At 41.9% G+C, this 26,187-nt stretch overlaps 1 protein-coding gene across 1 annotated transcript in view; it reads left to right on the top strand.

Annotated features, from left to right (window-relative positions):
* MAP2 (microtubule associated protein 2) overlaps positions 1-26,187 on the top strand; it is a 226,405-nt gene that overhangs the window by 184,587 nt on the left and 15,631 nt on the right. The window contains exons 7-14 of the mRNA XM_041411690.1: positions 5,336-7,905; positions 7,942-7,980; positions 8,026-9,142; positions 9,392-9,598; positions 9,981-10,115; positions 14,216-14,277; positions 19,731-19,878; positions 22,010-22,353. Of these exons, the coding sequence (XP_041267624.1) occupies positions 5,336-7,905; positions 7,942-7,980; positions 8,026-9,142; positions 9,392-9,598; positions 9,981-10,115; positions 14,216-14,277; positions 19,731-19,878; positions 22,010-22,353 (4,622 nt within the window). The remainder of the gene's footprint in view (positions 1-5,335; positions 7,906-7,941; positions 7,981-8,025; positions 9,143-9,391; positions 9,599-9,980; positions 10,116-14,215; positions 14,278-19,730; positions 19,879-22,009; positions 22,354-26,187) is intronic.

The raw sequence follows: 26,187 nt of genomic DNA, 5'->3' as shown, positions 1-26,187 counted from the left end.
TTTACACAATGGGGGAAAATATGTCTATACCAAAGATGGCCTGGAAGGACTTCAATTCTCCAACAGGTGAAGTCAGTAAGTTTTACCCCCGTGTACACAGATAATTTCAGGCCATATTGGGTCATGCTTGATTTCCAGTTGGTTTGTGGAGACACTCCATTTGCATTGTGCCAGCTGACTGCAAACACAGAGGGGAAAAAATGCCTCTCTGTACCTCCTGTTTGTATGTCCTGAGCACATCAGTAAGTAGTACTTTATCAGTAGGGGTTATGTAAAAGTAAAATCAAGGGAGAATCTTCTTCACTGACTAACAGAACAGCTGACTTTTGAAAAGTGAAATAGTTGAAGTTTCATTTCACAGCACTCAGTCTTGGGAGCTGAAGCAAAAATAGTTCTGGATCCTCTAAAGGTTTGTGTCTCAGGAGGATGGAGCTGTCCCCCTGAAACTGGTTACTAGCTCATTTTAAGAAAGCCGGAATTGTTCAGAATTAACAGGATAATTGCAGAATTATCAGCCTAATACTGTAACAGCATCAGTAAAGATCAGCACTAATGATTGATGATTGTTCATGTCAGCATATCTAACTGAAGGTAGGGAGATAGAAAAATCATAGGGGTAGCCTTACTTAGCTGTGTGCCTACAGCTGTACATAACAACCTGACCAGTTCATGGGCAGCTTCCTTTCCAGTCATATCATCTGCCTCTGGTGAGAGTGTAAGATCTCAGAACATCTATGTGGAGGAGAAAAAAGGCAGATAAGCTGGATCATGAGTGGAAAGATAGGCATTATGAGACTCTGAGATCCTCTCAGCTGGTGAGAGCACGGTGCTAAAATGCCAATTCAATCCCTCTATGGGTTGGTCACTTGAGAGTTGGACTTGATGATCCTTCTGTGTGTGAAGGATCCTTCCTGCCCTTCCAACTGAGACTATTGTGTGAAACAGCTGTCCTTGCTGGCCAGCAGTCTGTTTGGCATAAGGGTTTGCTGCACAAGGAGAGGCTATATGATTCTTTTGTTAATTCAAGGAAAACTTTTTAGTTAGGGTAATTACTTTTATTCATGTGGCTTTGTGTAAAGTGTTCCAGGAAATGAAGGAGTATTGCTCAGAGTAAAATAAAAGGCTTTCCTTAGCATTTTTTTAATTGAGAGGTCTGCACATACAAAAGTATATAAAATCAGAAAAAGAAAAGTAAAGCAAGTTATTCAAGTCAGGGTCTCTTGTAGCTGGAGACCTGTTGTCCTGCAAGGCTGCTTTTACAATCTGCCCCCATGCAAATACTTCTGCGATGCTCAGGCATTGGTTAGGGTCTGATTCTGAATCTTCTGGCTTCTGTTCATTTAAGATACAGTATCTAACCTGAATTATTTTATGTTATTAATAATGTGTTGTTCTTTACCTAGTGATATTTTCTCAGCCTCAAATAGTGTTAATGTTCCTTAAATCACTGTTTTAATGCCATAGCTGAAACAGATGATTGATTGTCTGGTTTTCACTGGGTCAGTCTCAGGAGAAAAACAAAGTCCTTGTAATTCCAAGAGGATGGATGCAGCCACTTTGAGATTTGAAAATGCTTTGTTCTAGGCCTGGTTCAGCACAATATTTCATCGTGAGACACATTTTAAACTCAGATGTCATCAGGTTGCCTGCAGCATGGCTGCTGGTCAGCTCCTTGAGTACATTGCTGAATCACAGGATTCACACTTAATCCTTATTACCATAGAGACTACTAATAGTGCATAGTCATTTTTGTCTGAGTAGCAGTGGCAGGAGTACAAGCCTGAAATGGAGATTTTTCTAATAATTCTTCTGTCATGGCACAAGCAAAGACTGTTCTTGATTCTACTATACTGATGCTAACAGCCTATAGGCTGAGTGGAATGTTTTAGAAATTTGGATGAACAAATAGTTACACTGCATTCATTGGTTTCTTTGTCTTAATTGATGGTGAGGAGCCTGGGGGTAAGTGGGAAAACAGCAAAGAAAATGAAGAGTCCTTATGTTAAAATAGTGATTTTCACATATTGATTTCAGGTGTCAGACAGCATAAGGAAGAAATTGTTTATAAACCCATTCAGTGTAGGAAACTTGGCAGAAATCTTGCAAAAACCATTAATCATTAGCCGTGCATAAGGCCTGTTATGACTATGAAGGTTCTCAGCATTTTGCCAAATCCAGGATTCATACAGTAGATTGACTTGCTGGCATTCAGCAGTCTGTATCACCAAGGTCAGCAGAAAGAAATCAATGCCTCATACCTTCCTCCACTTCAGTTGCATGTCTTGTACTGGACTAAACAGCACATTTATTAGAAAAATATCAGTGTACTTTGATCTCATTGATGCATTAGTGTTGTCAGAGCCATCCATCATTCCATTCCATCTTCATTTCCAAAGACTCTTTGACCCACTGTCATCCTTGGGAGACGTATGCCTGTAAAACACTATCAGCTCTCATCTTGTGGCATAAACATGCTTGTGTGGGGAGAGGCAGGCTTTTGGTTTGATTTTTTCCCTGAGAAAAATTCAGTTCCATGGTGGGTAAAATGAACTGGGTACTGGCAGTTCTTTACAGACTTACGTTGAAAATATTGAGATGAAAGGGTTGTGTAAATGCAGTCCTGGAAGGGTTATGTAAAAGTAGTCCTGTTCAGCTGTGTGCTTGGTGTTTACTGTTGGTGGGGATGGCCCCTGTTTTTTCCATCTCCAAGAAGAAGTACCAGTAAAGAGTCTGATGGCTGTGGAAGTGAAACCTTCTGCTCTTTCCTGGGAAGAAAGTGGGGAAAGACCACAGGCCCCTTAAGCCTTTGGACCAGGCAAAGGCCCTCTGTGAGGGTCACTTGGATTCTGGTTCAGTGTGTCATGAAGAAAAAGTGCCAGATGTGGCATCCAGCAGGGAGAGTGTGACCTTTGTGGGAGCACTCCTGAAAGACACACCCTCTTCCTTGGCTGAGGAAGGTGTGTCCTCCTTAAGTTTGCATGTGTTTGCTGCCAGCAAATCCTTCTCCAGCTTTCTCCAGTGCTTTCCAAGCCTGCTTCATTTTCTGTTTTTTCCCATTTATTAGTATGACTGCTCTTGTTATTATGCTTGAAGAGTGTGTAGTGGATAATTTGATTGTGTAGGTGCTGTATGACAACATGGTTTCCCACCGCTGCGGCTGATTCCTGAGTTTTTTTACTTTGCCATGATAAAATATTGCTTTGCAGCTAAGCTTATTCCTCTGTGTAAGCCTTTTTTCCCCATCTCAGATGTGTTTGCCAGTCACATTGCTAATCTATGTATTTTTTTTCTTTTTGGTGCAGAGGTTCATCTGCATTTCTTTCAAACAGCAGATTTGCCGCCTTTGACTATGACATAAAGATGCTTAAACTGTAGAAATGTTTTCATTTGCAGTCTGCAGGATTTTTGTTTGGTTGGTTTGGTTTTTTTGTGTGTGCTTCAATGCATTCTGGTTTAGCTTCCTTAAAGCTATTGCTTCTTATATCATACCCTTGTCATCCATTGCAATCCACCCCTCCTATCCTCAGTCATTGCCAGAACTCTTATTTTTTGCGTGTGCCACTTCATTACAAATGTTTAACCCTGCTGGAGTGCCCTTCTTAGGCAAAATCTCCATCACTTCCACTGGGATGTTTGCCTTCAAAGTGAAGGTTAGGACTGGGTGCACTAGGTGTTTAGACTTAATCCCTGAACAAAATGTTTCGTGCAGTCATCTTTCAGTACATAAGAACTAGGCTTCAGCATTTTTGTTTTAGTGGTATTTCTCTTCAGCCAGTGGAACAAGGTGCTAAGACCCCTTGAGTGGAGTAGTGATGTACCCACTCCCTACCTGGCTAAGGAATGCTGCATTTAGGAGGCTTGTGTTCTGAATGGCCCAGCTGAAGAACACTGGATTCATTTGGCTGTCAGAATTGCTTTGATGCCATTGGTACTGTTTGTTTGCACCACAGGAAGGGACACAGTAGGATACATAGAGAAAAGCAGTGTCTAGCTATTTAATTGCTGTGAAATGAGGATGACATCAGCCCAGTGGCCATGCATTGTACTTCATGGGGATTGCAAGTCAGTCACCATATGTAAAAACATACAGGAGCAAAATTACTGTAGGTGTAGATTTCTAGTTTGGTTACCTGTAGATTTTAGAATGTCAGTTGTTTTGTTGACTCAGTATCAACATATGCAAATATTTAAATAATGAGCAATACTTCGATACTAATTGTTTTAAGAACAGTCAGATTCATCAGAGAAAAAGATGCCTCCATGAACTACAGATCTGAAGAAACAGAGTTGGCCCAATGCTAGTTGTAACAAGCTTTAGAAAAAACTTAAAAAACCTGTTTTACAGATTAGTGGAGAAAGATATGCCATATTCTGCAGTCATTCTCTTCATATTTTACATTATAGGGAGAGTTCAAGGAGATAGGAATCATTATCTTCCACAGGACATTAAAAAAAGATCAAGCTATTAATGATTAATGGAGTGAGTATTAAAACAAAACTTAACTAGGTATTACCCTTTGAAAATAAAGTGGCAGAGTATAAGAGTAGCCTTTTTAGTTTCAAATTAACTTAATTAGCATTTGATCTAGTCTCACAGAAACATGCCAAGTATTCTTTGACTTTAGCTACAGCTGTAGGTGACTGGCCATTTTGAAGACCAGACCTTCCAGCTCTGGGAGTATTAATAGGTCTGTTGCTGATTTCCGCATGCTGGTTTGGTGACAGCAGTGAGATTTTGGTCATTTGGCAAAGAGCAAGTGTTATAAGTTGATACAGTTAAAAAAACAACCTCTTCTGAAACTTGCAAAACCCTTTGCAGGCATTATCTTAGTATTATCATAGCATTATCTCAGCATTAGTTTAGGCTGCATGTAGAACAACAATGTATAAAAATGCATAGAAATGTATTACTATGTATGTTTTAAATATCAGCAACACACAAAGGTACCAGTGGTTACTTTGAAGTTGCAGACTTCACCAACACAAAACTAACATAAGCTACAGAGTCCAGCAAAGCTTCTAATGAAGTGAGGTTATTTGTGATTTTGCTGTTTTATACCAATCATGAAGACAATGAATTTACATGAAATCATCTCATTTCAGTGCTCACATTTATACAAGTACAACTCACATTTTTCTTAGAAAACCTTATATATTGAAAGGAAACTAGTATTTAACACTTTAAAGCAGATTTCTAGGTGGATGCCTTGCTGCATGCTCACATCTTTCTCCCTTTCCATTCCATCATTCATATTAAAATGTTGTAGGCTACGTGACTGCCTGCCTGTAAGTGCTTTAAATAATTTTGCTATAAAACCCAAACAAATTACTTCAGATTTACTTGCAGCCACGAAGATGGAATTCCGTGTCCAGGAGGGCACGTGCCCTTTTGCAGCAGAACCATTAGACACAAAGCAACGTGAATCTGGGAAGGACAGTAAGACTGTTGAGCAACCTAAATATGATGCCTTAGTTCCACAGTCAGCAAAAACAGAGGCTGCAGATAAAAAGGATTCAGAGAGGAAAGACAAAGAAAAAATGCTTTCACCTCCATCAGAGTGGATCTTGAAAACTGATTCACAGAAGAAAGGGGAAGCCAGTTTTGCAGAACCTGCTGCTAAGCCTCCTGCTCCTCAAGAACAAGAGCACTTGTCATCTCAGCTGCCTGAAGTGAGCAGGGCAGAAGAAAGGACTGCAGGTGTGCCCTCATCAACCAACCAAGCTATGGCTATCAAGTTTCAAGACAACCTCAAAGATATCCAAGGTGGTGCCATCAGCCATGGTGAAAGTTCTCTATTGCTACAAGAACCCAAGGCAGAAGCAGCCAAAAGTGAACTTCCTTCAGGCCCATCTCCTGCTCTCCCCCAGGAGCTTTCACTCAAAGACAGTTTCAAACCACATCAGGAACCTACTGATCAACTGTTTGCCAAAGATCTCAGTAAAGATGAACAGATCCACAGAGACAGGACATTATCTCTCCAAGAAGTCTCAGCAGTAACTGTAGATGGATTGAAAACTCCAAGCACCCCAAAAATCCCTCCATGGGGAGAGGAAAAGGACATGACTAAGGATGAGAGTGATGAGGAAGAAAGGTTCAACTTTTATGATAAAGGGGAGAATCAAATATTAGATGTTGGTAAAATTACCGCAAAATCAGAAGTTAAGACACTTTCCCCAGACAAAACGGACTTTCAGAAGGATGGTGAAGCTAAAAAGTCCCCTGATACTGTCAAAGAAGAAAAAGAAATGGACCAAAGCGGGCTCTCAGTAGCAGCAGATGTGAAAAAGGAGGTGCAGCAAAGCACACAGGTACCCCCAGCTAAGTTAAGCCATGAACTGACCCTTGAGAAAACAGCAGAGCACCCTGATACTGCTCAGTTATCCAGAGTAACAGAGAAAGCCCCTGAGGCACCAGCTTTAACCACTGAGAAGACTCCTACTCTGGAAGCTTTTCTAGAGAAAGAGGTTAAAAAAGATACTGAGGATAAGACAAGTCTTGCAGCTCCTCATCAAATGAAGGAAGAGGAGGATCAGTCAGGAATGTCAAAGTATTTTGAAACCTCTGCTCTGAAAGAGGAAGCCTTCAAAGCAGATGGTCTGAAACAAAGCAGTGATTACTATGAGCTAAGTGACACTAAAGAGAGTAAATATGAGCCTTATCAGAGAGGTCCTCTAATACCTGAAGATGAAGAGGAGGAGGAAGAGGAAGAATTACAGACAGAATTAAATCAGCAGCAGAATGTGCATGCTCGTGAAATGGGGTACAGTACCCTGGCTCAGGGCTATACACCAGACACATCTGAAGAACCCAGTTCTCCAACAGAAAGAATGTTCACTATTGACCCCAAAGTCTATGGGGACAAGAGAGAACTCCACAGTAAAAATAAAGATGACCTAACTCTGAGCAGGAGCTTGGGACTTGGGGGGAGATCTGCAATTGAACAGAGAAGTATGTCTATTAACTTGCCCATGTCCTGTCTGGATTCAATAGCCCTAGGATTTAGTTTTGGTCGTGCACATGATCTTTCTCCCCTTGCTTCAGATATTCTGACTAACACTAGTGGAAGTATGGATGAAGGTGATGACTACTTGCCAGCAACCACACCAGCACTGGAGAAGGCCCCCTGCTTCCCCATTGAAAGCAGAGAGGAAGATGAGCACACAGAAGAAGAAAAAGTGATGGCAGAAGAAAAAGTCCAGCCTGAGACCTTGGCTGAACCATCTTTCCAGGCCAAAGATTACTACAAAAATGGGGCTGTCCTGGCTCCTGATCTGCCTGAAATGTTAGACTTGGCAGGGACAAGATCTAGATTAGCCTCTGTGAGTGCAGATGCTGAGGTGGCACAGAAGAAGCCAGTTCCTTCTGACACTGTTGTGGAAGACAGCAGCACAGCCCTGCCACCTGTGACAAATGAAAACCATGTAATTCTGAAAGCTGAAAGTCAGCTGGAGGACTTGGGCTACTGTGTTTTCAATAAGTACACAGTACCTCTCCCTTCTCCAGTTCAGGACAGTGAGAATTTAACAAGTGAAACCTGTCCCTTCTACGAAGGCACAGACGAAAAACTGAGACGTGGCCTTGCTCCCGACTTGTCTTTAATAGAAGTGAAGCTGGCAGCTGCTGAAAAATCAAAAGAAGACTTCCTCAGTGAAAGAGCTTTAGGTCAGCATGGCGAGTCCACTCTGGTGAGGGACTTTGAGGAGGAGAAGAAGGAGAAACTGGATACTGTGCTAGAAAAAAGTGAAGATCAAGTTGACTCTAAAGAGGTCTGTCCCATTAAAGGAGCAGAACAAGAGAAGACAAGAGCTGAGGGAGTGTTAGAAAGGAAAGAAGAAAGCGTGGCTAGTAAAGTTCATTTACCTGCCGATACAATGTATGACAGAATTTCTGCTTCAGAGATAGCAGTAGAAAAGGATTCTATTTGTTTGTTGTTGGAGAAGGAGAAGACTCTTAGTGTTGTTCATGAAATAGCTGAAATAGCTGATATAGAAGCTCCAATTAAACCAGATTACAACGCTATTAAGCACGATATGGAGGTAGCCGCAAGGAGAGCTGACCAAGAATATCAGAGTAAGTTAGACACTAAGATCAGTGAGGCTGTTTCTCTTCCATTAGGGAAGGACCAAGCTTCTCTTAAAAAAGCAGAGCCTGAACCCAAAGACACTCAGCAGAAAGAGGAGACCATCTTCTCCAGAGAAGCAAAGGATGCAGATGTACTTTCCAAGACTGAGCCTAGTTATGCAAAGGACAGCAGCAAACTGTCAGAAATAGAAATTAAGGAGAAAGTAACTAAGCCAGATCTGGTACATCAAGAGGCAGTTGATAAGGAGGAATCTTATGAATCTAGTGGAGAGCATGATCAAGCTCAAGAAAGTTTGAACGGAGAATCTGTGAAACCAGAGGATATCAAAGCAGAACCTCCAAAACCTCCCGTGTCTGGGGAAGAGATGCCTACACAGGTACCAGCTAAGGGGACTTCTGTGGAGCTCCTCTTTCCAAAAGCTGAGCCTCTCCAGGAGGAGCCTGCTGAGATTCAGATGGAGAGCATACCACAGCTTGTAGAAGGAGCTCAAGAGGCTCTTGACAGAGCTGTGAAACCTACAGAAACCCAAAAGCTGCTGCCATGTGAACTGGCAGCTGGGGCCCCGAAAGAGGAAGAATATGAGGAAGAGGAGGTGGAAGCAGGGCAAGAAGCAAAAGAAGAGGATAAACAGCATCTTGTATCAGAAATGCCCCCAGAGTTTGGCGAGCCTGCTGCAGAAGAAATGGGAGCCAAGGGTAGCCCAGAAGCCCTGCCTGAGCTGAAAGGCATTATTGAATCAGTGGTGACAGTGGAGGATGACTTTATCACCGTGGTGCAGACAACAGTTGATGAGGGTGAATCTGCTTCTCACAGCGTGCGATTCGCTGCTACTCAGCAGGAAGACATTGAAACAGGAGACTCCCAGGCTGAGGAGGAGCTAGATGTTGAAGAAGTGGAAGTTGAGCCCAAGGAAGGCTCCCGAGAGGCTCCTGCTTCACCCCAGAGAGAAGAAATTCTGCTCACTAACTACAAAACAGAGACGTGTGATGATTACAAAGACGAAACAACAATTGATGACTCCATCATGGACACGGACAGTCTCTGGGCAGACACTCAAGGTGTGCATTATCCTTTCTGTTTTGTCTGTTGAATATTTTTGCTTCCAAATCATAACGATTGAAAAGCAAAACTATTACGGTTATAATAGTAATCTCAGCATGTTTCAGAAAAATGGTAAAAATAGTTTGCTTTTTTAAAATTAATCATCTGCTTGGTCTTCAACTATTTTTTCCCCTGCTCCTCTGAGGCATTGTTAACATTTGTTACTAATCTTTTGTTTGTTGTTGTAATTTGCTCTGATCCTACAGATGATGATAGGAGCATCATGACTGAACAGTTAGAGACTGTTCCTAAAGAGGAGAAAGCAGAGAGAGAATTGCGAAGATCATCTCTTGATAAGCATAAAAAAGAGAAACCTTTTAAAACTGGGAGAGGCAGGATTTCTACTCCTGAAAGGAAAATAGCTAAAAAGGAGCCTAGCACACTCTCCAGAGATGAAGTGAGAAGGAAAAAAGGTTCATTTCACACTCCTATTACAATTTTTTTTTAATTTTCTTACTATTTTACAGTACTATCTGGTTATTCTGTTGTAGATTATGTGCACCATGGCATTATTAACAGTAGTGTTTTCTAATGAGATATTGTGCAACTGTGTGAGACGCCATGTCCAAGGCTCACTGCTCCACTGGTCCTGTTTCATTGTAGACATCCCCGCTGATTACTGGGTAATGCAGCAGTGCTCCCCTTTTCCAGCATAGGATTTGTTCCCCTCAGAAGAAGCACCGCATTGGGTTGGAGTTGTGGGGCAGTGGGCCTGACACTTGACATATTGATCATGTGAAATGGTTTGCTGGGTTTTTTTCTGATTCTATGTTTTTGTGTTCTTTTTGTCCATAGCAGTGTATAAGAAAGCTGAACTTGCTAAAAAAACTGAAGTTCAGGGCCACTCTCCCTCCAGGAAAATAATTTTAAAACCTGCTATCAAATATACTAGACCAACTCATCTCTCCTGTGTTAAACGGAAGCAGACAGGTGACTGCGTTCTGTTCAGTTATGCAATGTGGCTGGCAAACATAGACATTTTCTTTTGTGAATCTCATAGCTCTAGCAGCTTCTCTATTTTTTTTTTCTTCCAAGAGTATCAATCTTCACAAATAGTATTGCTTTTTTAGTGTTTTGTATATTTTTCTTTTATTCTTTCTTTCTTTCCTGGTATTTGTTTGTTTGTTTGATGGAGGCAATGATCATGTATGCTTGTCATTGCTTGGGCCTCCAAGTGCTGTGGTTGTAACTTGGCATTGTGCTTAGAGTGTGGTGTTCTAGGAATCTCTACTCATCTTTAATTTGTGGATGATTTTTTTGTTTATTTTTTAATTTTTTTAAATTATGCTTTTTTTTTTCTGGTGGGAAAATGTTGGCAACTTAAACCATGGTATGCATTTCCATTATTCTGCTTTTTTACTCTCATGCATAATAAGAAGTGTTTCAGACTTATATTTTGTTTATTGATGTTATCTGCATTGACAATTCCCAATCTGTCACTGATGTTTATGCTGTACAGTCAAAATCCACAGGGAGAATCCAGCCACATACAGCATGGAGCTGAGAGAGAAGAAATCTGGGCTCACACTGCGAAATGCATTCCAAGCAAAAAAATCTTAATCTTTGGTAGAGGAAGATGAAAGGAAGAAAGAAATGATTCCTGTTGCAACTTCATAGGTGTATCATTATTTAGAGGACCAAAATAACTCTTCCAGCATTTTCACATGTTGTTCATGGTTCCTGTGAGTTCCAAGTGGAAGGATGATCATCTTGACATTCATTGTGATCTTAAAAAAAATTGCTAAAAGAGGCCAGGTTTTCCGTCATGTAACATAGCCACATACTGTAGTGTGGTTGTTTGGAACTAGGGCTAATAAGAGAAGAATCAGGCACAACATTGCAGAAGTGCACAGGCATCTTCTCACAGTTTAGAAATTAACAGGAAGATTGATTACCCATCATATGGTTAAGCAAAGCAATACCAAAAGTGTTGCCAGGCAGTCATTCCCCTGCACTTTTGCACCAGTCCCTCCTGTTGTGAATGTAGGCCAGCCCCAGCAGGGAGGTCTGAGCAGTGAAAATGCAGTCAGAGGATGGTTTAGAGCAGGTTTGGTCTCATGCCTCTGCTGTAGGAAGTGTGGATTGTATCCTGCCTGTGTTCCATTGGGACACCAGAACTAACAATCCCATCCCTTTGCTCCTGTGACAGAATCTCATCCATTTACTTCCCTCTCTAAGGAGAAATAAAAGGAAAGGCTCCTTCTGTCCACCCTGTGTTGCACTGATGGCTCCTCCTCAGTTTGCAGTCTCGCTGTCCTAACTTGCGCTCTGAACCAGAACTACCCAAAAGGGAGGGATTTTAAAACAGAGTTAAGACATTTCTCCTTGCTGTCTCTTGCTGAAGCACAGCTTGATAGCTCAGGAGTTACAACCCATAATTGACATGTTCTTTCAAAAGCCCCAGGGGATTCAATAAGCTGTGAACATGGGTGGGGAGCGGGCACTGGCTTTGTAGTGTTCTCAGCTCTGCAGTTCTACAGCTGTGTGGTCAGAGCTGTCATGCCCTCAGGTATTCTACCACTACCTGCTCTGAACTGTTCTGACCTTTAGGAGCCCAAAGAGAACTGAGTCATAGCAATGGGCTTGGATAAAATCTGCCCTGTGCCTGAAACATGTGCTGCCTTGGCAAATCTCAGAGGCTTTTCTCCCTCACTGCAATGCACAGTGAAGCAGATGTATTAGTCAAAGTGAGAAATTTAATACAAAAACTACCTCCCTTACTAAAGTCCTCTCTTATTTAAGTCCTGAGGTGGAGAGCAACCAAAATGATGGACCCAGACTGATGATAAAATTTTCAGAAATGGGGCTTGAACTTTGAGCTCTAAAGCAGTGCAGCTGAAACCATGCCGGAAGGTGACCAAAAATGTTTCTTAGAAGGTTTCAGCATGCTCATTGTTGCTGGAAAAATTACAGTATGCCTTATTTTCGTCTAGCTCCCATTTTTATATTTCCTGATGGGACTTGGGTGGAGACCATGAGAAAGTCTGCAATGCTGTTTGATATTCTAAGAGTGCAGGTGGTCATATATTATTTTACATATCCCTGAGCTTGATTGTGTCATCCAGATCTCTCCAGGATCTGGAATCTAGAGGGACATTGTCTCTCTCCCATTTTCTTTTTATGTGAAATTTAGCACCATTTTTTGAAGCCAGTTTTGACTGTCAGTGCATCCTGTTTGGTCTTGTCAGCTTTAGTGATGCCTGGGTAATGAAGCCCCCCAAAAGTTCTTGGCAGTGTGGTCTACAGAGCTTTGAGTGTGTTGCAGTCAGTTAAAATCTCCACACTGCATTTACCATGACTTCAAAATGAAACATGTCCACTCATAAGATACAGATATCTACCAAAAGAAGTTAATATCTGCTTTTGTGTTTTGCACAATGGCCCGGAAAAGTACATTTTTCTCTTAATGCCCCTCAATACCTGAAAACAAATTCCCACATCACTGGTAAGCACTGGGAAGTACCAGTAACTTAGAGCACCAAATCTGTGAGGCAGGGACTGTTTTTTGAGAGACTTGTCCATTTGAAAAAGAAATTGTAAGGCCAACCCTGATGAGAGAGTTGGGAAGTCTTTGCCTTGACTGGTGTAGTTCCATGAGTGAAACCCCCAGCCTGGCCTGGGTTTTGTTGGTGGCTGTGAAATGCTACTGCAGTGTGTTATCAGAGGAGTGTTTTTGAAGGCAAGGCCAGGACAATGACCTGGCCATTATATGCTCCTGTTTCTTGTTTTCAATTGTGGGGTTGCCCCCTGAGCTGAAACATGTTTGTAGGGCCTGTAGAAATCTTGTGTTCAGGTGGAAAAGTTGTGGTTGTTACCAGGCACATTGGTACAAGTGACACAGCTTTTTTTTCTAGCTCCCAGTGGTGACTTGCTAGGGTTGAATGCCAAGGGAAGGAGGAAAGAAGCTGTTTGTGGTTATCTAGAAGAGATGGAAACCAGACCCAAACCTGCAGTAACAGCTGTGGTAGAGTGTGACATGGGAAGGCTCTGCTGTACTCACCTCTCTTAAAAATTCACAAGAACTGAAGTAGGCAGTTACATATTCTTTTCCTGCTCACAAGTTCTCTCTCCTACACCTTGGACTAGAGTGGGTAGTGTGACAGAAGTCCGGGATAACCTCACCGTGTCTGGGAGCTGCATAAGAAATGGGAAAAAATAATCTGACCTTTTCTGTATGAGGAATTAGGGTTGGTTTAAAGTTGGAAAACAGTTTGATTTATAGCAGAAGGTTGTAATTTGTGATTGTTGTCCTACTTCTGCTTTTAGCAAGAGAATCCTGGCACAGGTGCCAGAAGATTTCGTGTTAGTTGCTAAGCAGCACATCACTTCCTAAGCAGCAGCCTTGGAGTGAAGCTAATAACCTGCTTTCCAAAAAACTGCCCCATTCAAAAAACAGTGTGGATGAATTTGAAGTCCAAGAGAAAGATCTTACCTCAAACCATATTGTATCAAATAAATGAAATACTGCATTAACATTCTTGATGTCCCAGATAAACCTTGAATTTCTAAATTCTTGAGAGCTTAGTTGACCATGACACACTGACCTTGTTGGCACAACTAGGATGAAAATTCAACAGTGAATCTCTCTCTATCCATTATGAATGTTGGCTAATATTTTGAAAGTGGTGACTATAGAGGCCTCTCTTAAAATTTTAATTTGGGGATGATTTAAAGGAGCTTGATTTTTAGAGGACAGTCCTGCAAATCAGGATGCTAAGTTTTCTGAGGATTGAACAGAAACATATTTGTCAGCTATTTCTGGAACTTTTTTCTTTTTGTTTATAGACTTTTAGGAACATGAATACAACATTTCATTTTCTTCAAAACACATAGAATACCATTTTACCTCAAGTAAGTTGAATACAGAAAATTTTAAGGCAAGGAAATGTCTGCATACAGTTCAGGGTATTTCACAAAGTACTTCCTTTGCACAGTAGTTTCAATGCATTTAATTGGTCTAACAAATGTACTGAATGGAAATGCTTATTATTACTGTCTTTAACTATCAAGTCTTTCTTTGGATTTCTCAGCAGCAGGTGGTGAAACAAACCAGGCTCCTGCTGTATTTAAACAAGCAAAGGAAAAACTCTCAGTGAGTAAAATAATCTTATTGTTCATCTTTATCATCTCCTTTTGCCCTTATTTCACATCTCTTTGTCTTAATTCAGTAATTGTGTGTTCCATTTAAAATTTGTTCAGCATATTCATTATTCATTTAAAAGGATAGTTAAAACCACCTTTCCTGAATAACCTTAGAAGTCTAGTCTCAAGTGGTAGATGGTGACAGTTTGCAGACCCACAGAGGGCACACAGACTCCAAACTGCAGGACTTGAAGTCTGGGCAGCATTTTGGGCCAGGCCATTCTGTGGGATAAACTGCATATCATGGCCCTTCCTGCAGCACCCAACCTGCATTGTCACCTTGCTGGACTGCTGTGTGTTACACAAACACAGAAGGCAGAAACCACCCCCAGGACTGCTGGATATCTCCTGGTGTCCATTCCACAGCCCAGTGTTCTGCAGGGGCCATGCCTGTGTAGAAGTTACTGGCCAGTGGAATTTACATTTACTGCTTTCAGTATGGCCACTTCCTGAGCCACTGTCCATGCTATAATCTGTCAGATATCAGCCTTGCCTTGCCTTCAGACACAGGAAGCCTTTTCTGCTTCCTGTGTCTGGCTCTCTTAAGGAAAGACTCCCTTGCTGCTTGCTGACCCTGAGCTGTTTCTGTCCCATCCCTCCAAAACCCCCAGGAAACCAACCCCCATTCACTCTCCCCTATGCAATTATTTTTGCCATGACAGTGACACATGCTAATTCTCATCTGCAGCACAGCACTTTTTTATCATAAAACATAGAATATGTTGAGTTGGAAGGGACCCATCAGGATCATCGAGTCCAACTCCTGGCCCTGAGCAGGACCATCCCCAGCATTAACAATTGAAAATTTCATTAGAATTTTTCTAAATTTCCTAGTATATTTCCTAGTATATTCCATAGGTGATTTCTTTTGTTTGTTAAACCAGACTCTCAGTTCTTTGGGGAGCAAAAAGCTGTGTCACATGAAGTGCTACACACTGTTTATGAATTGTAAGAAGCTGGTAGTGCTGAGAGCAGTGTAACCTTTTGGAGACTTTGGAGGAACCATGGTTTTTCAGGTCTGACCCATTCCAGCTCAGAACTGGGAAGCTATTAGAGCTTGTTTACAAGTGAGTAAGATCTGGGCTGGTTTGTGGGCCGAGTCTGAGCATGTTTTATTGCTATCTTTTCTTGACAGACCATCAACACTTGCACAAGAGAAGCCAATACTTGCCCATTTTCAGTGTTTATGGGGTGCCCTAGTACAAGCACTGCAAAATCATTCTGTGAAATTATCTTTCTGTATACCTTTCCTATTCCTGCACCTTATGTTATAGCACACATCAGAAAGCTGTCCCCTGCTTACTTTCTGTCCCTGTGGCCTTGCCTCTCTGGCTGCCACACTCAGACACCTCTTGGATATTTTCTCTTCTGTGCCTTGCCTTTGCCTCTGCTTTTCTAAAGACCTCTCCCTGTTTTTGTCGTTTTGTTTCTTTGTGGTTTTTGGCTTTCATTTCCTTCAAGTGCAGCCTTTTCCTCTCCACTGGTAATGTTAGATTATCCAGCCTGGTCAGTTTTGTTATTCATGTTCAGACTGCAGTTTACACAGGACAAGTTCAGGAAAAGCTAAACAGTTCCATCTGCTGGAAGCAGCTGTGTAGCTGCAGTTCACAGTGAGGTGATAAAAACCTGTGCCATGTGTTAGGAACACCTTGAAATGAGATGAGGGTTCTGCATCCCCAGTTCAGCAATCCCTGAGTTTCAGTGAGAGTCACACAGATCATTGTCCTCTGGACAGCTGACCCTTCCAGCAGCATAAATTGAAACATAGGTCAGAGGTGAAGTGTTGCTAACAGAGACTGAGTTTTCCTACAGGGATTGAGACACGGTGTCTTTGCTTGCCCAACCAGCTCTGGGCAGATTCTGCTGCTATTCCTGATGCTAAAAAGTGCCTTGTTACCCAAGTAACATGGAGGGACTCTAGACTGTGATAACTAGAGCTGTGCAGTAGCTCAAGGTCATGCCCTTTTCCCATCTGTCCCAATGACAGATCTCAGTGCTGTCCATCTTTAGCATGCACATTAGATACATGTATTCACAGAGGACACTGAGCCATATGAGTGAAAATCTTTGCACTGTGACTAGAACCTTAATCTACAAGAGTTTTTCAGTCTCATTATAGGGGTAATTTCTTGCATGCAAGTTGAAAATGGTGAAAACCACAGAGTGAAGATTTGGGCCTCAAGCAATGTGTGCTTAGCTCTATCTCTAGTTCAGAAAGCCAGGTGAAAGGTGCTTGCAGAATGTCTGATTCTTGGGGCCACCCAACATAGATACTCTGCTTCCATAGTTTCAGCATCAATAAATACCTTCAAGGATTTCTAAACACCATCCAAAGTTTCACAAATGAATGAGACCCATAAATTGAACTATGACAAACCAGTGAAAGTCTGGCAAAGCCTTTGATTTGACAGAAACACGTATTCTGTAGTTTCTGTGTAAAATAATTATTCACTGGTTTTCTTCTGTTTGTTCTCAGACAGTAAAATAAGTATTAAAAAAGAAAGAGGCATCATTATGCTGCAAAACTCATTATGGAAATATGCCCTTGCTAGTAAAGCACTTCCATCCTAATTTCTTGTCTTGCTACTTGGTCTGGAGGATGACATCCAGTAGAACTCCTCTCAGCTGTACTGTAGGACTGGAATTGCTTGATACACAGTTCTGCAACTCAGTCAAGTGCGTGATTCACAGATGACATTCAGCATACCAGCCTCAGTTTTCCATAGGCTGAGAATATAGCCTAAGCCAGAGGCCTGTCAGAGCTGGACAGCACATTCTTTTCTCATTTTCTAGCAAGACAACTTAAAAGCAGCTCATGTACCTTTTCTGAACATTGAGAAAGTCTAGGGGATTGATTGAGATCAAATGCCAAGTTCAGTGCTAAAGTTCAGTGCAAATCCCAGGAGAACAGGCCCACTGGGATTGTTCCTGTGAGTAATTTCATGCCAGTATGACTACAGAGAGGATCAGGACTACCAAGATAGCACCTTTGCAACTGCTCTTTCTAATATTGGTTATGCCTGTGGAAAAAAAAAAGGTGTTTCTTAAGCAAGTAGCCCCGTTCTGTTTCAAGGAGATTCCTTTCTGTAAAGCAAGGAAGCATTCTGTAAGATGCTCCTAAGTATTAACAAAGATTTTCTGTCTGTCCTGTTGGTGTTTAATTGTTCTTTCAATGGGGTATTGTCATTATTTGGTATCAAACAAGTATTTGTTCACAATAACACACTGTGTCAGTCTTTCAACCATATATGCTTTCCTCATCCCAGGACTCCATACTGCCAGTAAAAATTTATTAATTTCTGTGGAGTGACACCAAATGCACAGAGCAGTATCTGGGGTGTGTTAGAGATTTTCTCTGTACACAGTGGCAAAAGAAGGATTTACTGTTGTCCTCCTGATGTTGTGGGAATATTGGTGTAACTTTGCTTCTCAGATTCCCACTGTTTTATTCTTGATTTACATTTATCCTGAAGGGATGCATTTCAGCTTTAAAGGGCTGGGATCTCTTAGTGCTCCTGTAGCTTTGCACTTGTTTCTAATGCAGCAGTTGTACCAGTTAAATGCCACACCTGGCACCAGTTTTTTTCCTAATAACACAAGACCCAAATTGCATCTGCAGAAAAAGGCAGATTCCTAGAACTGGTAGTTCTGTCCAGACCAAGGTGGTTTCAGTCAAAGATCACAAAACTGAAACTTCCATGATTGTCAGATCTGCATAGACCATTACCAGACACAGGAAAAGTATTATAGCTTGGCTTATTTTATTTTTTTTTTTGGTCCATGTTGCATGTATTTTCATTTTGTCCAGCTTCATGTTGTGTTTTGTTTGTTTTCTTGTGACTAGACTGCCTCTTTGTCAAAGATTCCTGCCTCAAAGTCTAGAGCAAAGTCATTGCTTCCTCCAAGACCCAGCTCAGCTTGCTCATTAACCACTAAAAGGGCCACATGTCTGGATTCAGACAGTTATTTTGTTCAGCCCTCCTCTGCAGGCCCAAGAGACTCAAAATCAGATGCTAAGGTAAGGTAGCAGAGTTGGTGAAGAGAGTCAGAGATGCACAGGTGAAGTCCATGAAACACATTATCTACCCACTGAATTTGAGTAATTCTCTGTGAAGCTCCTGTGGGATTACTTACATCCAGTGGCAGGAAAACTGATTAGAAGGCTACAAGATGGATAAAAACGGAGATACTCCAGAGGAAATGTAAGTGAAGTTACAACTAGAAAGACATATCTTCTTCCTATTGATCATGTGGATGCTACTTCATTAACTGCCAAGAAGTGACAGCCATTTGCAAGTGGGTAGGTGGTAAAGAGCAGCAGGACTGATGTGCCATCCAAGTTTAAAAAAATGTAATTTTTGACTGTTAATATTCTTCAAAATCAAATTCAGCCTCCAGCATAGGAGGGTACAATTCTAATTACCAGCAGGGGATTGAATAGGGCAGAATCCAAATGCTCAAGGACCAGATTTAGTCAATGCATAGGATTTTGTGAAAAAGTTGCAGTATAAATTTAAAAATATGATTGGCAGTCTATTCCAGCTTCTCCATGTTTACATTTAACTTGTGTTTCAAATCTACATTATGGTGACTTAACTATCCCTGTTTAAAAATTGGTTTTGCCATTGACTTACATTTTTTGTTTAATGCCATACCTGGTGTTTCTTTTACTGGTTGGGACCATCATAATTTGTCTTTAGGAAAAATGTCTCCTTATGCTGGTCTGTCTTTGGCTGCACATCCCATAAGCTCAAAATACTCTAACATACATGTCCATTGCCTTAATGGTAGAGAGGGTTTTACTTTCTTCTGGTAAAGAGAAGGTATGCACTGATTTCAAAAAGTAAACATTTTATTATAGAAGAAATTAAAACAGCAGGATTTATAATCCCATGCTGAGGGGGAAAAAAAAACCAGAAAAAAACAACAAAACCTGTAACTAAAAATTTATCTCCATAAGGAATTTACAAGTTAATGTTTGAATATGCAAAAATCACAGAACACCTACCAATCTAGTGTCTGGACACCAGTAGTGCAGTTACTTTGCAGGTACATTCACATAGGAATTTCACACTTGAGCTCTAGAGAGTTCTTTTACTTTCAACTTGCATTTTAAAACTCCACTTTTTTTCCTTAGTAAGAGCCAACTTGTGGGATCCACCCATATTTAGATCCAAGAATATCCCTAGATGTCTCGGGATAGTCATCAGAAGATGTTTGGATGCAGTAAAAAAGCACCAGGGAGCTAAAGCAGAGCATGGAGGGTGACTGCATGTTCCTGTGTGAGGAGCAAACTGGGCCCACAGGATTAGGTTTCCCCCTCTGTGTGTAGATACAGGAAATCATAGCCCAAAGAGTGAGTTTTGAAAACTAAACCTTCCTGTGTTGTTGTGCTGCTATTAGGATGGAGTAAGCAAGAGCCCCGAGAAGCGTTCATCTCTCCCAAGGCCTTCCTCTATCCTTCCTCCTCGACGAGGTGTTTCAGGAGACAGAGAGGAGAACTCCCTCTCCCTCACATCTTCTCTTTCCTCTTCAGTACGGCGGACTACCCGTAAGTTGTCTCTTTATTTTGCATCTTAACCTTCTCCCACTTCTGTGGTTGTCTCCATCTTCATTGGATTTGTCACATTGCTCAGCCTTTGACGCAGAGGAGTGGGTCTGGGGTGTGCTGTTGGAAATTAGAGGCCACAGACTGGTTTTGTTCACATGCCAAGTGCCTGAAACCAGGGACAGGATGCACCTGCAGTGCCCAGAGCGAGGTCTGTTCCCCAGACTAATTGCTGATATTAGAAAATGCCTTTGCAGGGAGCTCAGAGCTGGTTGAGGTGTTTAACACAGAGCATTTACAAATAGCAGCAAGAAATAATGAGTCAAAACTGAAGCAGACAACCTGAAATATTCTGATGGGTCTTGGAAAAGTGAACCTGATAGTTACAATCATTTATTTGCTGCTTCCCAGTAATTATCTCCCTCTGCTCCACTCCTAGGGTAAAATTTCTGCTGAGAATTGAGATGTTAAGTAGCAGAGTGACTCACTGGGTGCAGTGAACCAGCTAGGTTCCTTGTATGAGGACCAAAGTTATCAAATCACAAGCTAAAATAAATTACAGGACAAAGACAATTTACTAAATAACCCCAAACTTTTAGCCAGTCTTAGAACCTACATTTGGCTGCCTGCTTTCCAATAGGAGTTCCTCTGTCTTCTCTCTTTAGAAACCAATCTCAGCCCTTTTTAAGACAGCTTAAGGGAAGTAGATTATTAAATTCTGCAAAAAAAAAGTCATTTAAAATTCATAAGTGATGCTCCAAAAGTAAAACAGAGACCCTTTGAAAGCAGAGTGACCTCCATCTCCCACAGCAGCCAGCCCATTCTCCTGACCAGGAGTGAGAGCCCATTAAGCTGTTGGCAGCTGGTGAGGGGCTGAGGAGTGAAAAGTAAATACACCAGACCTGCATGGAGGTGGGGAAAAAAAAGCACTTTCTGTCTCAAGTGGTATAATGAGAAGCTTTAGGGTTGGTTTGGAAAGAAAGAAACCTGTTCAGGGAAATGGAAGGTGAGTGGATTATGTTCAGTCTGCCTAATGAATCATGTAGAGCAAAGAGTGTCTCCTGAGCCCCAAGGACAGGAGTGCATTGGGTTTGGGCCACCATCATTGCATAAACAGAATGATTAGCAAATACTTAAAATAAGAATGTGTTTAGTCCCACTGGATGGTTTTGAGAGGCCCATTGGATTTACAATTTATGAACATTTGAAGAGTGAAAACATATGTGCACCCATTCAGCATTGGGGTTCCCAGGTTTTGAGAGTTACCTTGATCTTTCTCTCCACTAGTATTCTCAGCAAAATTTTACTTTGGAGATAGCTTCTGTTTATTTATGTTTGAGAGTTAGGAGCAGAGCTGGCTGCAGAAAGCACAGCTAGATGGATCCTTGTACCCAGTGAAAAGGACTGGCAACGCCATGGCAATGCCACTGAATGGAGCTGCTACAAAATGATATAGTTGGGGTTTTTTTACTTGTATGTAAATGTGACTTTTTATCAAGGTTGCCTCTGGTAATGGCTTTCTTTCTCAGCACTAATGAAAAAACAGCAATTGAATGTGAGGACATCTACCCATCCACAGAACAGAGCTATAGCTTGTGCACCAGTTGAATGCCCACCTGGGGTTCATCTGCACTTTACCAGCAGTGGTATGAGAAACAGCTCCAGTCAGGCACTCACAGCTTTTCATTTCAGGAATATCATCAGAATTTTTACTGCTTTCTAGTTTATTGCCCAGATCCACTGAAATTGGTTGGATCAAGTCCCAAAGGTTGGATTCCAAGGATGCTTCTTGTCCTTTGCCCAAAGTGGAAATAAATGTGATGATGTGCCTTGTTTAGGCAGCTTTGCAGGAGGCAGAGGTATTGTGGGAAGCACTCCTGTGGTACAGAATGGAGAGCTCAGTCACTCTGGGGGCATTAGCTCAAGCTCTCATGGCCAGGTATTTCCTGGCAGGTTGCTTAACCAAGTAAGACACAGAGAGACCCATTCCAGCTGCTGTTCCAGCAGCAGCACTGCCATCTGGAGAGCTCTGTCTAGCTTGGCACACAGGCATGCACTTTTGGGAGTACAAAGGGAAGAAGAGCTTTGCTTCTGTGGCTCTAAAGCCGGTTTTTTGTTTGTTTCTTGAATGTAGGATCAGAGCCAATTCGTAGCAGAACGGGAAAAAGTGGAACTTCTACCCCCACTACTCCTGGCTCCACTGCCATCACTCCAGGGACACCACCAAGCTATGCCTCCCGTACTCCAGGCACTCCAGGGACACCCAGTTACTCCAGAACTCCCCACACTCCTGGGACCCCCAAATCTGCAATACTGGTACCTACTGAGAAAAAAGTTGCCATAATTCGCACTCCTCCTAAATCTCCAGCCACTCCAAAGCAGCTACGAGTTATTAATCAGCCTCTACCTGACCTCAAGAATGTCAGGTCCAAAATTGGGTCAACAGATAACATCAAATACCAGCCTAAAGGAGGGCAGGTAAGGATTCCATGTTGTGATAAGGCATGAAATGATGACACAGACACTGCTGCTCTCGAGGGGAACAAAAAAGAAAGAACCTTTATTTTCTGACTCCAACATTTATAGTTTTCCAAAGGTGACAGTGGATTGGAGGGTGACAGTGCCACCTCTCCAATGCCACTGGACAGACCAAGGGTCCATCAATTCTCTCCACCTCCATGAAAGAATGCAAAACATAGGTTATTTACAGAACTGTGTGTGAGAAAGTTTGTTGAAAGAATGTAAACATCAGAAGGCTTAACAAAGTCTTACAAAATCAGGGCGACAATTCCACTCTTAATGTTCACCCATATGTTATTTACTCTTTTGTGTGCACCTTTGTGATAAGAGACATTTTGAGTTGCCTTTTAAGCTACTTCTGTTCTCCAAATCCCTTGTTTGTTTAAGTGACGGTAAATGGCAAAGAAGAGGACAATCTTCAGAACTTAACTGTGCCTGCTGTAGGTCTTCCAGAGAAAAAGAACAGGCTCATATTTTAAACAGTGAGATATCTCTAAGGTGTTGATCCTGTTTTCATGGTGAATTAACACATTCAGTACTTTCCAGGATTTGCACAGTAGCCAGTTACTCACAAAGTCAAGGAGATAATGTCTCAGCAAAGGTACTTCTGCCTTTATTTTGACAGGTGTGATTATTTTGCATGGAACTCCACTCCATTTGCCATACCATGTAGCAGATGTGGGTGTGCAGGGGCTCCAGCAACACAAATTCACACTGTGCTCCTGGATTAGCATTCCTCATGTAGGCCCAGCTGTTGGACTTAGGGCCCAAAACCAGCACCATGGTACCCTGTCCTCCTCCTCCTCTGTCACTCTCTCCAGACTGTAACAATTATACAAGAACAGGAGGCCGCAGCACATTGTGTTTCTTTGTAGTCACCATGCCTAGACAGCTAAATTTCCTTAGCAGCTCTAAAGAACTGCTCAGAGTCTTTGAGCAGTGAAGGATGGCACAGGATGGCATTTCACTACTAAGGGCATTACAGGGGAAATCTGCTGGGTGAACAAAGCATCACTGAAGCTGAAGCATTTTTTAGTTCCAGTGGTATGTAGCCACTGAGCTGTGGGTTGGGCAAAGAGAAGCTCACTAAATTTTTCCTTTATGTCTCCTTTATGCCATAGTTGCTCAGTCTAGACAAGAGGTTTTAGGATAATTATTTTCCAGTTTCTACAGTTAAATTTTATAGGGTCTGTGACAGCACCACATGAAAGCTAATTTCATTTCCTTGTGTCTGCTCAGTTCTTTAATGTCTGGCAGCAATATTACCCTGGCTGAAATGAGCTGTTATCTGCTGTTTGCTTTTAGTGATGATACATGAAACAAACAGAAAGCTTCTTGTTAACCTGAACTGGAAGTGCTGATAGCAACAGCCACAGGAAAAACAAGCAGAGAAAAACCCAGCAGATATTTGGGCAAGTTAAGTACATAGACATAACATGCAGATCACTAAAGGAGTACAGATAGGCAGCCCAAAAGTGTCATTTTGAGACAGACTATCCTTTTACCAGCAGTATATTTGAATCTGGCACAAGGACTTTTCTTAAACTTTGAGCTCTTCTAGAGAAAGCTGCACTCTGAAACTGCCAGAGGCTGGGTTGCAAAACTGAAGAAGCTCTTGGGGATGTTTGAATGCTAAATAAATCAGAAGGTGCAGTGCTTCCGCCTGGAATTTTATCAAAAGCTCATCAGACAGCAGGCTGATTTTCCTTCAGCTCTGATTTGCCAGGCACAGAAACAAAGAAAAGGGGAGAAATCATTCCACCTTGTGTGAGTGTGGTGTGTGAAGAGAATGCTTTTAGGGGAAGAAACAAGCTAACTTTGCACTGCATTAAGCTCCTACTAGGAATAGATGGCTTGAAACACTTTAGTGTTTTAATTGGTATTCTGCAGTGGGGAGAAGTGAGGGCTTCTCTGCTCTGTGATGCAGCCAGGAGGTGCTTGTCTGGTTTTCTCTTTATGGTACAGTATGGTGAAATGGATCATTACTGGCAAAGCTCAGAGGCAACTTGCTCATGGGTATGTCTGCTGGGCTTCAGAAAGATTTTCACACTGCATCAGCTGGGGAGGAAATGGTGTGCTTTCAAAAGTAACCCATTTGCATCTGTTATTTCTCAGACAGCCCAAGGGAAGCATGGGGAGCTGGGAGAGGGTGTTGGAAATCTGTTTCAGATGCCAAGACTGATTTTTTTATTGTGTTTTTTTGGTTCAGATTTTTGGTTTTCCTTTTGAAATTGTGTCTATGGATGTAGTTGGTAACATATCAGAGTATAGTAGTGCACTAATTGAGTCTTTTCATTCTTGGCAAGGCAGAGTATTTAGAATGCTTCATGGACCAGCAACAAAGGATAAAACTAACCTAGATTTTTTTAATTTTTCTTAAAATGTACACCTAAAACCTCAGCCACAGGCAAGAACTTCAGTGGATGTGAAGCAGCCGAGCTTCATCAAAGTAAATGGAGCTGCACAGACTAGAATTACATGCATAAGCTTTAAAATGCCACTAATTATAGTGACAGCCAGGCACCTTGTAAGAAGTAAGTGACACGCAGAAAAATAAAATATCTAAGCCATGCTGAAGAATGAAGAAATGTTCCTTGAAGGTTTTTAGGAAGATTAAGGAAGAACTTCACATTCTTCCCTAAATTGTAGAAAACAAAGTGCAATTAGTAATGAGTCAGAAAGTTTGAACAAATTGATGGCACCACTATTCAGTAGATGCTTTCCAAAAACCACAGAAATGCTTGCAAGGAGAATAGGCTTGTGCATTAGGTGATAAAATAGACTGGCACTGGTAAGACATCTCAGAGGTGGGCAGAGGAGGAGGCTTGAATGGGTATCTTTGGTTAGTTTCAAAATCAGTTTGGATTGATGGTGAATTGATTTTTTTTTTTTTTTGCCTTGTCTTTTATGTATTCTCTTTGTTCTATACACATAAATTTTGTCTTGGTTTGAAAAGACAGGTGTCTGCTAAGGAAGGCAGGAGCCTCCCTTGAAATGGAAAATGCAAACCCCTTCCCTCCAAATTATTACAACTTTGAAATTAAGAGGCCCTCAGGCAAAGATATGGGAATAGGAATAACAGTTCTTTATTAGGAAAAATACAGATAAAATTGCAGTAATCAAAAAAAAAAAACAAAAAAACCACTAACAAGGTCAGAACGGCCCGGGACCCCCTGTGTGTCAGGGTGGTGGCACAGTCCCGTTCCATGGTGGCTCAGCCCTCCTGCAGTGCCAGCTGTGGTTCTGCTGGAGCAGGGATCCTGGACGAGGGTGGAGTTTTCCTCTGAAGCTCCAGGGGTGCTGTAGATGGGCCTGGTCTTCCTCTGGGAATGCAGTGGAGAAGAAAGCTGCTCCTCTGGGAATGCAGTGGGAAAAGGCTGCTGTGGTCCTCCCAGTGTCAGATTCTAACCAGGTAGGAATGCTTGGCTCCTCCCCTGGGCAGAGCATCTCCCAATGGGATGATGGAATTTGATCAGCCATGCAGGGACACTCAGTGGCCATGAACAGCAGAGATCTCCTGCTGGGAGGATTGGTTCTGGGAGAGATAAGGAAAACTGCCCCACCTGGTTTTAACAGGTGGCCCATTAACAGACGATGACTGCCCCACCTGGTTCTAACAGATGGCAATAGAATACACACCCCCAGCCACATCTTGCATTTACAACCTAAGACAATTTGTATCTCTGTATCCTATTATTGTATTTGTAGCCTATCTCCAGTACTTTTCATTACCCTACCCAATAAGCAGAAAGTCAAAACATTCCAAAGGTTCCAAGCTGGGGGTCTGAGGCT

Source organism: Onychostruthus taczanowskii, unplaced genomic scaffold (assembly GCF_017590055.1).
Source record: "Onychostruthus taczanowskii isolate IOZ18803 unplaced genomic scaffold, ASM1759005v1 scaffold37, whole genome shotgun sequence".
In the NCBI taxonomy this organism is placed as follows: Eukaryota; Metazoa; Chordata; class Aves; order Passeriformes; family Passeridae; genus Onychostruthus; species Onychostruthus taczanowskii.
Note: the sequence above shows the minus strand (reverse complement) of the source record. Positions and strands in the feature narration are given on the sequence as shown.